Source organism: Homalodisca vitripennis, chromosome X, assembly GCF_021130785.1.
Source record: "Homalodisca vitripennis isolate AUS2020 chromosome X, UT_GWSS_2.1, whole genome shotgun sequence".
Taxonomy (NCBI): Eukaryota; Metazoa; Arthropoda; class Insecta; order Hemiptera; family Cicadellidae; genus Homalodisca; species Homalodisca vitripennis.
In genome coordinates, this window is record NC_060215.1 from 94320601 (window position 1) to 94336827 (window position 16227).

The 16227-nt window shown below is 31.9% G+C and overlaps 1 protein-coding gene across 3 annotated transcripts in view; it reads left to right on the plus strand.

Annotated features, from left to right (window-relative positions):
* Positions 1–16227, plus strand: part of LOC124369577 (retinal-specific phospholipid-transporting ATPase ABCA4-like) — a 94438-nt gene that overhangs the window by 62527 nt on the left and 15684 nt on the right. For all 3 annotated transcript variants that reach the window (XM_046827610.1, XM_046827611.1, XM_046827612.1), the window contains 10 exons: positions 835–976; positions 1367–1481; positions 4514–4663; positions 5071–5160; positions 5369–5508; positions 5614–5845; positions 6795–6885; positions 10084–10320; positions 13253–13514; positions 15475–15661. In XM_046827610.1, coding sequence (XP_046683566.1) covers positions 835–976; positions 1367–1481; positions 4514–4663; positions 5071–5160; positions 5369–5508; positions 5614–5845; positions 6795–6885; positions 10084–10320; positions 13253–13514; positions 15475–15661 — 1646 coding nt within the window. The remainder of the gene's footprint in view (positions 1–834; positions 977–1366; positions 1482–4513; positions 4664–5070; positions 5161–5368; positions 5509–5613; positions 5846–6794; positions 6886–10083; positions 10321–13252; positions 13515–15474; positions 15662–16227) is intronic.

Sequence of the window (16227 nt, forward strand, 5' to 3'; positions counted from 1 at the left end):
ACTGTTATGTAAGTTTTCCGGTTTACACCACATCTGTTATGGTTTAACATCAGTTAACTGAGGCAATACCATGCCTCATCTTAGTAAGGCTAAAATATTTTAAGCTATTAATAATGATAAAAATGTTTTGAGGGTTGTAAATTGGAAAACTTAGATGAGACATTGTCATACTTAATAGTCTGTTGATATCAAAGTATAATTTTCATACTTTTGTTGGATAATGTAAAATTTTTAATGTAGGATTATGGTGTATTTTTATTATAATAGTAAGTATTTTCACTCTTAATGTGCTTTTCTAAATGTTTACATAGGGCTTATAAATTGTTTTATATGTTAAACTGAAACTTTTAGCTTCAATACAAAAAAAAATGTGAATAAAGATAAAGACCTGTGGTTTGTGCCAAGGTTCTGTTTTGTTCCCCCTTTCCAGGGATGTACACAATCGAGGATTTTTATTTGAAATTTTGAATAGAAGTTTATCTCATTTTTAGTGGGGACCATATACACTCAAAATTGTAAATATACCAAAAAAGTCCAAATATTTTTCAGTTTCTTTTCACCATCTGCAACAGATAAAAAATAAGTAAAGGGTGATAGACTATTTTATACCTAGTACAGTTTTTATTGTTTTCTGAAATAGAGTATTTTATTTGTCATGTACATTTCAATAACATTTAAGAAATTTTATAGCCAAACCAGAGCATGATGTGCAATGAAAATAAATTGAAGAAATTACATCTTTAAAATTCTTATAATGAAATGTTGTAAACCTTAAAAGTTGTGTTTTGACAGGGTGAAATTATTTTGTTTAATTTCTTGTATTTTTTCTTCCAGATATCAATTTGGTAATGTATACGGGTGAAATCACAGCCATATTGGGTCAGAATGGTGCGGGAAAGTCTACTTTGTTCAACATCCTTACAGGATTGATCCCTGTTACAGATGGAACTGTCTATATCTTCAACAAAGACATAAGGTAACAATCTTAAATACAAAGTAGAGTAATTTTTATTTATTTATTTAATGATGAGAACATTCATAAAATTATTAAACGTTTATATTACATCTAAGACCATTACTGAAGCTGTTTGTGCAGAGGTACACTTCTCAAATATGTAATATGACACTAAGAACACATGTCTGAATTCAGTGAAGTCTTCTTTGTAGGAAATTTAGTAACAGTTTTATTATAGAAATGTGAGGAATGCCTTAAAACTAATAATTCTGTTTTGTCTTCTGCTGTGTAAGACCACTACTTTGAGTTTACATTTTGTTTAGGGAAGAAGAAAGTACTAGGATTCAAATGAAGGTCTTATTTACTGAAAAGTTTGAAATTAGAATTTATGAAAGTTATGAATATCCACAGAAACCACAAGAATATGAGTGAGATCCAGGAAATAATGGGAGTCTGCGCTCAAACCAATATTCTCTTTGAAGACCTCACTGCAAGAGAGCACCTTACCTTTTTTGCTAGACTTAAGGTACCATTCTTTATATTTTTCTAGTTAATACATCATGGGTAAAGTAACAAACAAATTATTTAGAGTTTATTATAGTTGTATCTAAATCTAGTTTAGATAGTTGAATTCTCACAGCACTTTGTTTACACTCATAAATTACATTGTGTAGAATCATTATAGTTAATTTCTTGTTAATCAGGGTATTTGAGAGGACACCTTAAATCATTCAAAACCATTGAATTAAAAGAATAGTATTTATTAATTAAAGTAAGTTATGTACAAGAATGGTGTAAAGTATTTTTGTTAAATATCCATTTTTAAAAAACTGAAGACATACATAGATATATTAATAGGTAACATAACACATTTATCTTAGTAGGTAAGTCCTCAATTAATACTTTTCTATAAATTTAAGTCGTATTTTAAAATCTAAATATGTATGTTTTACATTATCATACTAAAACACTCATCAATGGTGTGCAATGGATGTTCAATTAGGTGATTGGTTTTATTTGTCTTAAAATGTTTTGTTCCTCTTTCAATTTTTATACATTCCGGCAATTTATTAAAAAACTGCTTCCCCCTAAATAGGTTTCTTCTTAAAAATTTCCAAATTGTGATCTCCCAATCTCCCTGTTTCGGGTACGATAATTGTGGAAGTTTCCCAGAATTTTTAAATTCTTAAAGCTCTTTGTTGCAAAATTAATATTCTGCCCAAATTTTCCCTTGACATTGCCCCATATATGCTAATTCAAAAAGAGATAGCAGAATGTATGAAGACATAATATATTGTGCCTAAAGTTTCTCTTGAACAAATTTCAGATAATCTGTAGAGGGCATAAATTCCTGAAGTAATTTTTTTGTATGACATGATTAACATGTGTGTCCCAACTAAGATTTTCATTGATAATCAAACCCAAAAACGTTTGGAGGTTGGTTTGAGCTATCGCAAAATAATCAATAAAAATATTTGGATGATTCGTATTTCTGCTTTGTTAAGTTTTAACAAGATTAAAATTAGTTCTGTCAGGAATTAAAAGTAACTGATGTTTACATAAAAACTTATCTATGTTGTTTAAATTTAATGTTATGCCTTTATCTCAAATTTGCTTATAAAATAATTATGTATCAATAGGTTAGCATAGTCAGCATATAAACTAAGACTGTTGCCTTGGTTTTGAACTACTTGTGATAAACCTGTTACATAGCAAATAAAAGTAGTGGCCCCAGAATGGACCCCAGAGGAACCCTACTCCTCCAGTAAGCAAAGGGGAGATACTGACCATACTTGACCCGAGGAGAAGAGAAAATATATACAAATATGGCACCAACACAGCTATTGATAACCACACCAAGAGATTTAGACCTTCTATTTTATAGAACTATGGGAGCTGAGTAATTTTATGATTTCGGTTTATACACATTCTAATGTCTTTTAATTTTTCTGACAGTAAATAAATAAATCTTTATTTGTCGTTCAAATTCTTACAATCATTGACAATGTCATATTGCAGCCTAGGGCATGGTCAAAATAAAACAATTTTATCAAAATAATTTAAACTAAAACTAACATTCAAAAAAGAAAAAACAGTGCTTTAGTAGCATAAATTAGTCAGTGAAGGTTAATTTAAAATAAACTAGGCCTAGATATATAAATTAAATAGTAAATAAACAATTGTCAAAATTTACATATAAAAATTATTATATATCTAAAATGTAATGTTTTTTAATTCCAAAAACTCGTCTAAACTATAGAAAGGGTGCTTCAAAAGCCAACTATAAAAAAGCTTAGTGAAGGTTTTATGTGGATACTTATTTACCAGAGGTTCCAAAAAATTATAGATTTTCAGCGATGTTACCATGTGACTACTTAAGGTTTTACTGAGGCGGTGATAACCAATTGCAGCATTGTTTTTAGTTCTAGTATTGTATGAATGAATTTCGTTATTAAATTTTAAAAATTTTGGATTTTTTAGAATATAGTTAATTAAATCAAATATATATAGATTGATAACCGTTTGAATCTCTAACAGAATAAAAAGTGGTTTACAATGTTCCAGCGGTTGAGAATTAGTCATTACTCTAATAGCTTTTTTTTGAAGAATTAAGATGTCTTCAGTTCCTGAGCAGTTGCCCCAAAATATCAAACCATATCGAAAAACTGCCTGGAAATACGCAAAATAGGCAGTCCTCACATAGTTTTTAGGAACAGCACTCTTAAGGCGACCTAACAGGTAAATAACTCTAGAAAGCCTCTTGCTTATATATTCTGTATGTTGGTTCCAGTTTAGTTGGTTATCTATATACATTCCTAAAAATTTTACATTGGAGCTAAAACTGTTATCAAGAGGGCCAAATAAGGTTTCAAGCTAAAAATTATATTTTGTGTCTTTTCTTCATTTAATAGAAATCCATTAGATCGAAACCACTGGGAAGCACCTATTAAGGTTTCATCTGAAAATTTTGAGAGTTCTCCAATGTTATTTGCAATTAGTAATTCTAGTTACTGATTAAAAAATCTTGCTTAGTTATTAGATAATCTGTACACATTTTAAAACATACCCAAAGAGCTCTAAATTAGGTGTGATAAATTGAAACCAATCTAAGTTTCTGCCAAGTACCATGTTGAAACATTTTCAGAGTTCTCATTTTTTACTTTTTAAGAAAACAGTTTTTTTTAAACAAATAGTGTAAGTTTTTATTGCTATAACAGTACAATGAACACTGTTAATTTACTCATCATGCCTCATTTACAAAGCTTTTGTGTTAACGATTTTTTAAATTATTTATTTTGATTTATAGCACCATTACAGTTGACTTTATGAAGGTTTAGTCATTTCTGAAAGATCAGCAACTGTTTCAAATGTAATCTCCCATATATACTATACCTTTATAATTATGGATACAATAACTGGCAACACTGAAAATATTGAGTTTTCGTTTTATTCCTCCAAATTGAAATACAAGGATTGCAGCAGGTGCGTTTTTAAAACATAAGATATTGTTTGAGTTTGATGCTTACTATGTTTGTTGATTCCAACTCGGTTGTTCAGGGTCTACAGGCTGAAACGTTACACTCATCAGTAGGCAAGATCTTGCAAGATATTGATCTTGAAGATAAAGCAAACTCCCAGACCAAAGATCTTAGTGGTGGCCAAAAGAGGAAACTCTCTGTTGGAATAGCCATAGTTGGAGACCCTAAGGTATTGACTGGATTGTTAATAAATTTTTCACTACATAATACTTATATTTGTTATTAATACTTATTACAAAAACTAAACATTTAACTTAAAACAAAATAAAAAACCAATATTTTTTAAGTAAATGTGAATTGTAACAGCATACAATAATTCTTTTTCTTCAGAAATAAAAATCAAAGAAAAATAACTAAACATTTTACAATGTTATTATTTTTTTATTCCATTGATAGGTACACTCCTACCCAATTTAAAGAGCTCCGTCCCATCACTTCCATCAATATAAAAGAAAGAATAAGTTCGTTTAACATTTTGTTGCATTTTAGGTAGAATTATGTTATTATTATCAATGTGGAATGTTTCTTACGTTATTTAATTTTATGGCTTGGACTTTCATCATTTTTCTTTTTTAGATAATTATTCTAGATGAACCCACTGCTGGCATTGATATATTTTCAAAAAGACATATTTGCTCTTTATTACAAAGGATGAAACACAATAAAGTAAGTACATTAAAATTGTAAAATAATTTGTGTTATTATCATAAGATTATTTGTCTGTTTTATATTAAAAGATGTTTAAGCCGTTTTATTATGTTGAATTTTCATTCTTCCATATTTAATTTTTCCTGTTCCTTGTTTTACCTGTTTTTGTGATATTTTTGTTTGGCTTGAGCTGAACGTTAGTTAATATTACAATCTTGTGTTACAGGTTGTGTTACTGGCCACCCACTCCATGGATGAGGCAGATGAAGTGGCTGACCGAAAGGCAATCCTGAGTCAGGGCAAGTTGCTCTGCTATGGCTCTTCCTTGTTCCTCAAAACACGTTTTGGCATCGGTTCATGTTTGAGGTTAAGATAATTTTATTATAACCATATCTTAACCTCAAAATATGTTTACCACATTTAAAATGTTGTATATGTGTGAGTGTGAAAATGTTATTGTTTGGTTTGCAGGGTTGAGTTGGAGGATCTGTTACATTCCAAGAGAGTTCTTCAGATCATCAGGAGCTATATTCCGACAGCCAAACTTTCTCATGTTTTTGGAAAAGAACTCCATTTTGTTCTGCCCAATGAATCTTTACATCAGATTGCCTCTCATTTAAGTTTAATGGAAAATGAATTAAAATCAACAGAAAATAATTTGAAAATATTGTCCTATGGTGTTTCTATGTCTTCGCTTGAACAGGTATGAATTAATAAAGACTTTACCATCTTACTTTTACAGCCTTTCACAGTGTATCTTTTAAGATTCTTACGCTTTGAAAATTACTTAGAGTTGAATAAATGTTTAAAAGTGTATAATTCTTGCACATGCATGGAAACAAACTTTGCAAAAACACTACAACGCTATCAATGCTGTCACTCCAAAGAAATGTTATCACAATGCACTGATTGTTATCATAATGTGACTAGAGTAAGAGTTTTGTATGTCTCATCTTATTTGGTATATCCTGACATTATGACATTGGTATTCCAATCCAATGGACAGGTGTGAGCAGGTTATCTCATTATGTGCAATAGTCTAAGTTTAAACCATTCAGAGATGCCCATACTAATAGTAATAAAACAATATAAGTAGAATATATTTAAACACAGTATTTACAATATCTCAATAAATAATTTAAACACATGTGTATGTGTACAGACTTCATGTATTAATAAATCTGTTTTCATTATAGAATAATAATAACAAGGTTGAATTATGCCACACCATGTATCACATAACAGCTTTGCCCAAGTCTATAACACACTTCATTCTCATAAAGTTTTGTGGATAGACATTTAGACAGGCAGTCAGACAGAAAAGAGATTTTTACAGCTCCTAGACAAAATATGCCACCCTACTGAAAGGTAGACTTCAATGACGGTCAGTCAAATCCCATGTTTAGATATGAACCTTTATTAAACAAATTCTTGTCGATCTAGAATGTTGAAATGAACTTTTTTATGCAAAATTTCAAGTCTACAGATCTGTTTGTTTCAAGATATTGTGTGGACAGACAGACAGAAAGAAATTAAATCGTTTCCAGTCCCTCGAGTGATAGGCTTTGCTAATGCACAGCCAGTGATTTCAGGTCCAGAAGCTTTCATTTTGTGATTATTTTGAACAACCATTTATAAACATATTGTTTCAGGTTTTTGTGCAACTTAATAATAATAATGCTAGTGAGACATTAGAGAATGACTTCTTAAACACTGCTACTCAGTTGCCTCAGAACAACACTGGTAAGATTCGCTATTTAATGTTTATCAACAATAGGATATATTTATAAATTTATTAAAAAATATAATCTCTGCCTTTTATAACATTAATTTACTGAATTGTAAAATTTATTTTTATATTTTTTACATACATAATCTTTGTTTTGAGATTCACAAATGATAATTTTTTATATTTTGGTTTAATTTAGTTTTATTTTCCGTTTTTATAATTTAAACAATTGTACCATTCCTTTGAGCACACAGATACAATTAGTGATATCAGTCAATTAACGTCAGTAACTATCTTTGTAAAAACAATTGGATTGACAAACTCTACAGGTTTGGTGGCAATATTATTTAATGTGGTATCAGCGGTTACTCTGAAACCTCTCGGAGCCTATCACTATGTCAGCCACTAGAGATATACATCTCTATTATACAATGGAGTAACTATTCAGAGTAGCTTATGATTAATACTCTTATGATTAATTCACACAACTTTTCCTTCTCTATGCATAAGTAAATTAACCCTGCGGTACTGGTGCCAAGTCTCACAGACCCACGCATGATATTTCTTAACTTTGAGGTTAGGTTTTTGGGCCAAGCGCAACGTGCTGCCAAGTAGCTTCCTTTTTCCCTAGCTCAGTCATCCACCATTAGTCACGTGGTAACATTTTTTACGTTAACTGAGTATTAAGGTATTCGGGTCTGTCAGACTTGGCGCCAGTGCTAGTGTTTCTGAGTTTAAATTTGTAGTTCAATATATTTTTCTAGTTTTTTCCAGGTTTAGTGAGTGATTGAACCATAATTCTTTGTGAGTTGTATAGCCTATTAAATATATAATTGGGATACTATTCGTTTTTTAAATAAACATGGCAAGTGAACAGGATCGTGAACGGATAAGAATCCTTTTGGATGAAAATTTTGAAAACAGTGAAAGTGAATTGATCGAGGTATGTTATGTCTCTGATAAGAAGTGGAAGATCATTTAGAAGTATTTTCGGATAATACAGATACTGAACAAGAAGGTGAAGACAGTGAAAATGAGATGGAACATGATGAACAACCACTACCATGAGTGCCATGTTACATCGGGAAAGATCGACAAGGTGGAGAATGCATTGCCCTCCGATGCAGAGGGTAAGAACCTGTCAATCTAATATTGTTATTCATTTGCCAGGGGTTAAAGGGATTGCAAAAAATGCTAAATCTCCCCTTGAATGTTGGGAATTATTCTATGGTGATGAGTTGTTAAATATTATTGTAGAAAATACAAATCTATACATAGAAAAATACAGGCCTAACTACACTAGAGAAAGGTCATATAGGCCAACCGATTTAGTTGAAATCAAAACTCTTTTTGGCTTGCTTTATTTGGCAGGTTGTCTGAAAAGTAGCCATTTGAACAGCAAAGATTTTTGGAACCGCAATGGAAATGGTGTCGAGAGATTCTGGCTCACCATATCAAAGGAACGGTTTTTGTTTCTACTCAAGCACCTTCGTTTTGATAATACTGGTACTAAACAAGAAAGACAACATTTGATAATTTGCACCCATCCGTCAAGTATTTGAAATATTCACTGAAAATTGCAGGAAGTGTTACACTGTAAATGAGTATTACAACAATTATAGATGAAATGCTCCTTGCCTTTAGAGGACGGAAATGCTCATTTAGGGTATATATGCCAAAAAAACCAAACAAGTATGGCCTCAAACTTTGCTTTGGTTGATGCAAAAAAGGTACATGTTGCATTGGGAGCCATACGTTTGTCAACAACCACAAGGACCTTTCAGGCAAGAGACAAACGCATATAGTGTAGTTTTAAGACTTATCACCCTGATATCTGGTACTGGAAGAAATGTCACTTGTGACAATTACTTTGTATCTTTTCTATTGATTACAAAATTGCAAGAAGATCACAGGCTTACAATGGTAGGCACCGTTCGAAAGAACAAAAGAGGGCTTCCTACAGAATTTGTGGAAACCAAAAAACGCCCAGTATGTTCAAGTTTGTTTGGTTATCAGGAAAATGTGACCATCTGCTCCTACGTGCCAAAAAAGGGAAGAAATGTGATTCTGGCCTCCAGTGTGCATTTCGACGATACAATTGATGATTCTAATGGAGAACAATACAAGCCCGAAATTATAACATTTTACAACTCCACAAAGGGCGGTGTTAACACCCTTGATGAACTTTGTTCTTTGTATGATGTAGCAAGAAATACAAGGCGGTGGCCGATGGTGATTCTGTTTGGTCTCATGAATGTGGCTGGTGTTAATTCACAAATCATATTCACTGCCAACAACATAGAAACTAAAATGGTGCGAAGGGTGTGCTTGAAGGAATTAGCAGCATCATTGACAACCGAGAATATACAACGTTGATCTCTGGTAGCGAACCTCCCTCCAGAAGTTAGACGCAGAAGGCAAGACGTTGCAGGTACATCTGTGAAGGCTGTAACAGCTGATCAAGTCCCAGAGGGCACCAGGAAAAGATGTTACATGTGCAGGAAGGACAGTAAGACAAAGTACCACTGCAAATATTGTCTCAAGTTCATTTGTCTAAGCCATGCAGAATTTTCATGTAAAAACTGTCCAATTCAAGAGTAAAAGTGGTGTAAAGGATTCAAAATCAAAGTTTCATTAGTATAGAAACAAAAATAATGTTATAAATAGTTATTATTGCAAATTAGGCAGTTGTACATAACATTTAATATTTTATTTTCATTTAAAAAATATTGATTCAGTTTTAACTCCTAAATAACTTATGTCTTTATACTTTTTCATGAATTTTGTAGTTAGTATAATAAATTCACTAAAAAAATAATTTTTATTTTCTTTTTCCCTCAAAACCATCATATGTTATGGCATAAAGATATTAAAAAGTAGTGCAACACTTAAATAAATTGTTTAACATTTTTTTAGAAAATTTTAAAAATGGGTCTGTGAGACTTGGCGCCAGTGCTCTGTAAAGTATATAGGGTGCCGGTACCGCAGGGTTAAACACTAAATTGGGAATGTGTTTACTAAATGTATTTGTTTTCTAGCTATAAAAAGTTCAAGTTGAGCATTTCATTTTTAAGCTGAATTAATCACAGAATTGAAAATAATTTATAAGATGATGTTGTTTTACGAAAACAACTTTGTAGTAAATATTATTGTATGAATTATGTTTTTTATCATATAAACCCAAAAATAATTTCAGATAATGCTGATTTCAGATGAAATATTGAAAACACACAAAGGTGAATTGTGCCTGTTAATGGATGTGGAATATAGCCCTAATTGGGTGCAAATGATGTGTGCCATGCTGCGATTGAGGATCCTCCGTATATCCAGAAATTTAAACCAAGTTTCTCTCATGATCATCATTCCCCTAATATTTGTATATTTGGGCTTTCATGTGAACAAAACTAATTACAAACCCTTTCAAAATAGTACACTACTTTTAAATCCAGGTATGTTTATCATTATGAATCTGACTTTTTAAACAATGAAATCATGTTTCATATTCACTCATCAAATTATACTTTAAATGTATTTTAAGAATATAGAAATTTGGTCTAACGAATATATCCAAGGAAAGATCCAAAAGTCGAAGGAGAGAGAGCAAGAGAGGGGGGAGAGTTCAGGAGCTCTTTGAATCTTAGACAGGTAATAGTTTAGCAATTTGTTACTTCTTGAGTCTACAGCACTTCTTAAATTTTCCTCCCACTTTGCAAGCATTCTTGAAAATCGTCTGAAGTGTATTTTAGCAAAACTTTTGTGATTTTCCTGTTGGATGACCTTAATCCTATAGTGACCTGCCTATTGGATATAGTGTACCTGAGAAAAATGTCTTAAATTGTACACCATTTTTGCTCTGTGGTGAGTGTCTTTCAACACAAATTACACATAGCTTAATTGTTATTATTTCCTTGTGTAACATCTTATAGTTTGTGATTTCTTTACTCATTCTTAGTTTGTCTAAATTCATGTAAATCATTAGTTGAAAATCTAACTGGAAAATGTGGTTATGTGCTGTTTGCAAAAATGTTGACGTATCTTGATATATCTGACCTCTCATTGTCCCAGCTGTCAATTACTAGAATTTAATTGGTGGTATAAATTCAAATAATCTTCAAATGGAAAGTGGAAGTATTCAAAGTCAGGAGAATTTGTCACTCCTCTGACGAGTGCAACACCACCAAAACATAATTCGACTGGTAATAGTTTGTAAAGATGATGAGCCCAGTCAAATTAGACAAATAGAGTGTAAATCCTGTGTTTTCAGAATTGATACAGTTGTTCCTTAATACAAAGAATGAACAAATAAGAAGTCCTGGGTTGTGTGAGATAAGCTCGAGGGGGTGACTACATTTTTTCTTGTTATTTCTTCAGTTTTTTGCTTACGTCTCTGAAACTTTTGCTTCAAGGAAAATGCCACATAAAATTTTAATCTGACAAAGTATTCTACAATATCCTCCTTATGTAAGACAGATAATTTAGGCCAATAAGGTCAAATCTATACTATTTATTCAAAAAGTCACAACTGTTTTACGTTATTAATTTCTATAGCATTATTATTTACTATCCATTTTAATGGTAGGAATGACTGGTATGCATTTAATAGTAATAATTTTTCATTATTTCAATACATTAATGCGGTTGGAGTAGTGTTTATCAAAGAATAATCTCATCAGGGATATCAATGTATTTCTCTTCCAGGTCATCATCTATTGGTGTAGGAAGATTATTGGTGCAGGCTTCCTTGCAGTTCTCACAAACTGTTGTGCATTGCCTTACTGCCTATACCCACAACGTGTCCCACAACCTGTCTTTACACTTAGATTGTGAAAATGGGGGGAGGCAGGTACAGCAGTTTCAAGAGTTGTAAGCAGTTATAGACATCCATTGGTAGCCCTCACCCAACTCCATTCTGTGGGTACAACCAGTTTTGAACTTGTTGATACATTCTAAAGAAGTGCTGGTCGGCAGAGGTTCTTGTCAATGATAAGGATGGTAAATCAGGCTCGATTTTAGTGGTTACCTGAAAGTAGTGGAATTTGATCATCAAATCTTGTTAACAAGCATGGTACAAAATGAGGAACGTTGGCTCACCGAATTTAGCAACCACCTTTTGAGTTGATGAGAGATTGTAGAACTCGTTGGATATGACTTGAGGTTGCTAAAGGTATTGAACAATTTAACATTTAACCAGAGTAGCTTATCATCAAGGTTTTTATATTTCATTAAATCACTTTTCATCAATAGCAGTGCATTAATATTTACTCATGTTTCTAATCTCCCCCATTGGTTCATTAGGCCCATATTTGTAATTATCATGGAAAATACCTCGTCAAGGACTATCAAGTCAAATCTCCATATTGTTGACTATTTGGAAGTCTAATTTAGCTACATAAATGTAAAAAGAATTGTAGATGGAAGCCATAGCTTTTATTTTGGTTACCCAAACATATTAAATATGAGTAACAAGGTTTTAATCTGGTTGCGAACAGAGCTTTTTCTTTTTTGTTGATGCTGAGTTTTACATTTATGGTCAATTCAACTTTGTCTGTCTCACAACTCAATGGTAAACTTAGTTCTTTGGTTATTGTTCTGGTCTGTCTACTGGAGGTTCTGACAGGTCTCCTTGTCCATATTCGGTTATAAAATAGGTTCAGAACCTCATTCCTGGCCCAAAATTTCAAGGCATAGCAGATATTATTGTGTATTACAGACTTGAATTTGTCATTCCTAAATTTCAGATAGTCTGATCACTTTTTGCACTTGTAAAGTTATGTTTAAAGCATTTATATTCAACCTCTGATGTATAACCATGACGTATAACATGTACATTACCCACACAGGCCTTGGCTGCCAGGATATGATGTCAATTGACTAAGCTTATTATGTCTTACTTTTACATTCTGAGCATGACTTCAATAAATGTGTCATGGTTCTATTTACATTAAAAATCAAATTAAAACTAAGATAATCTGCAGTCAACAGCAGTAATATAATAACACTGTGAACCACAACAAGCCTTATTTTTAAAGTACAAGAATTCATATTTGATTAGAAGCAAGAAGTGGATGCTTTATAAATATAAATATAGAAGTATTTAATTTATTTGCTGTAATTAATTGGTTTATCCTTAACAATGTTTATGCTTGACTAGGCAGATTTAATTAAAATAGAAGGATGTATTAACATTTTTGAGTAGGGTATAGTAATGTACACACACACGCACGCACGCACGTGCACACACACACACACACACACACACACACACACACACACACACACACACACACACACACACACACACTAAACGATATTCATTAAACTTGTTTTGTGTGTTGAAGTACAAGTATTGAATTAGAGGTTAAAACAATTTTTATGTTGCAGACTTGTATTCAAATGTAACAAAAATTGCAGTATACGGGGAATCAAAAGTAGCCAGGAAGCTAGCTAGAGAGATAGACCCTGCAAATAATACATTAATGGTTGAGAGCTACAACTCCCTTTTGGAGACAAAACCATGGTTGGGAGTTCTCCGCATTGCCCAGATGTATAATCCAGACAAGATTGATGTTACTGTTCTATGTAATGACACTCTGCAGCACAGCTTGCCTATTATACTCAACCTCTTCAGTAACTCTATGTACAGGTAACCGGCATCCTCATTGAGAGTGAAGTTGTGTATAAATGTTCTTCTTCATTAAAGTTAAATTTAAAAGAGGTCTTATATTTTACAAAGCATAGTAAGAGCCGAGATGCCTATCCGACATATATAATCTTGTTACTAACAGCTTGAAGTGCTTTATTAAATTATTCTTGAAGCCTTTTAATACAGATTTTCTTGTTTTTGTCATAATATTTAATGTATAAAAGTAAATAAAATAAAATAGTATTGAAAAATATGTTTTGGTAATTCTTTACCTATGAAACTTGATGATTCAATTACTAATGTAACATCAATTTTCATATGTATTATAGTAGTTTTATTAATTCTGCTTCAATAATGAGAGGATGAATATAAATAAATTCTTTAACAAAACAAAACTTTGTTATTACAAGGTATGATTTTACATATTGTAAACGTTTTTAGGACTACAAAACAGGTTATAATCGTCCGTGAAAAATTTACCCTTACTCATATAGTTGTAGTGTCGAAAGTATCAAATTACTACATGGTTATAATCTAACAAGTTAATTGATAACATGAAAAAGAATGCATGGTCATATTAGAAGATAATACAGATAAATAAGAAAAGTAAATAACACTTACACACGAATTAACATCTGGAAGAGACTATATAGGTTCATTCTTGACAACAGTAATTAAAGATATATAACAAAAATAATAAATGGGCTATATACCAAATAAAAATTAGTTCATAATAATAAACAAAAGAATGGACATAAATAAATGTCAGTATTTTAATTATGTGTATTACAGCTGTTTTGTATGTAAAATAGAAAGACTCTTTCCACTTGGATTTTTGGACCTTGTTGTTCCTTTGTATTTGCATTAATTTTTAGTAAAAATGCATGGCTTTAAATAAAATAATTTTATGAATTTATTTGGTCTACTATATATGTTTTGGACATAGATTATGGTTGAGCAAGAAAATGAGCAAAAATTACCGGTAAAACAAAACTATAAGTTAACATTTATATTTAAATTTTATGTATTTACATAAGTTTTTACATTTATTTATGATGTACCACAGTCATTGCCAATTTTATATATCAGTAGACTATTATATCGTCTGACTTACATTTTTAAAACATCACACAATTTTTAAATACATACTTTTCTCATTTTTAAAAATGTTATGAGTTTAATTAATTTAAAAACTTCTTAAAAGCCCATAAAGCTATTCAGGGTTGTGAAACTTTTACAAAAGAGTATGAAAAACAATTTTAAGGTGTAATATATTGATTATCCTGAGATTTAACCTATTTAAATTAACCTACCTATATAAAGGTAGACATAGATTAATAGTAGTACACAAATTTTAACTAGTAATAATTGAAAAGGTATTCAAATGATCAAAGAGAAATAAAACCCTAATCACTAACAGAAAACAAAATATAGTATTGTAACAAAAATGTGTGCAAAAATGCAACTTCACAGCACTAAAAATACATTTATGACATTTTTTAAATGCCAAAGTCAAAATAGCTTTGGCAAAGCTTGATAACTAGAAACTGTATTAGCATCCATCATACACGATGTTGCCAGAGTGACGACATTAAAGTGAAATATCGTTAATGATTCTCTTGTCATTACATAGGATATATTTTAGAGAGTCTTGCAGATTCAGATTGTGTCTTTTTTGAGTAGCAAGGGCAGTCAACAAACACATGATTCATTGTCACAAACATGTCACTGACTGCAATGTCGTCTCGGCTATAATGTAATGAATGATAGTGAGAGCGAGGCACAGGTTGTGCCAAGAATGGTCAATCAATTTTCAAAGTCCTAAAATGTCCTCATTATTCATAAACACAGTTGGTAGTTACGAGGAAATCATCTGCTCACGAGTAAACTATCATCTATGATCTTTTCAAGAATTTTAACATTTTCGTTTTAGAAGTTTAAGTAACTGTATATTTTCCAGGATACTCCATAGTAAACCAAAGCCTGATGGTTATAGCCAGATACTGACAGTGAAGACACGTCAACTACCTCCCACTTCCCCCTCTCATGAGCTCAACACCTCTATAATAGTGTCCTCTATAATGGTTGGCATCACTTTTGTCCTGTTTCCTGTCAGTCTTGCTGTTGAAATCATAAACGAACGGAAGGCAAGTTTTCTACTCTAGTTCTTTTAACAAAACTTACATTCCTTAGACCTGTGTATATGAATGCTATAATTTGTTTTAGCTATAGCAAGGTGTCTACTGTTATTTAGTTGATTCACTTGTCCATTACTTGTTGTTACCATCTTTTAATTATAAGATCATCACATTTTCTCAATCAGGGTGGCCACCCGACCGGGAAAGCCGGGAATTTAACGGACCGGGAATAAGCCGGGAACTTTTCTGAGAACTGAGATATGTTGACACATCGAAAGACACAGAGATAAAAACTAAGGAGCTTAAAATAGGTGATAGCGATAAATCGTCACCGAATTTCTCGTATATCGCTAGCGACGAAATGCTAGAGCACCGCAGCTTTGTGGCGTTTCTTGAAAATACTGCTAGTGGCGATAAAACGTCATCGTTGCACTTGGCGTAAGGGTTATATACAGTACTACAGTTGTCTTTTTGGTTTGAAAATAGACTAGAGAATCGGAAATTATCGACCGGGAAAACCGGGATTTTGAAAAGAGGTTTTGAGTGACCACCCTGTCAATGTTCGTTGTAATGGT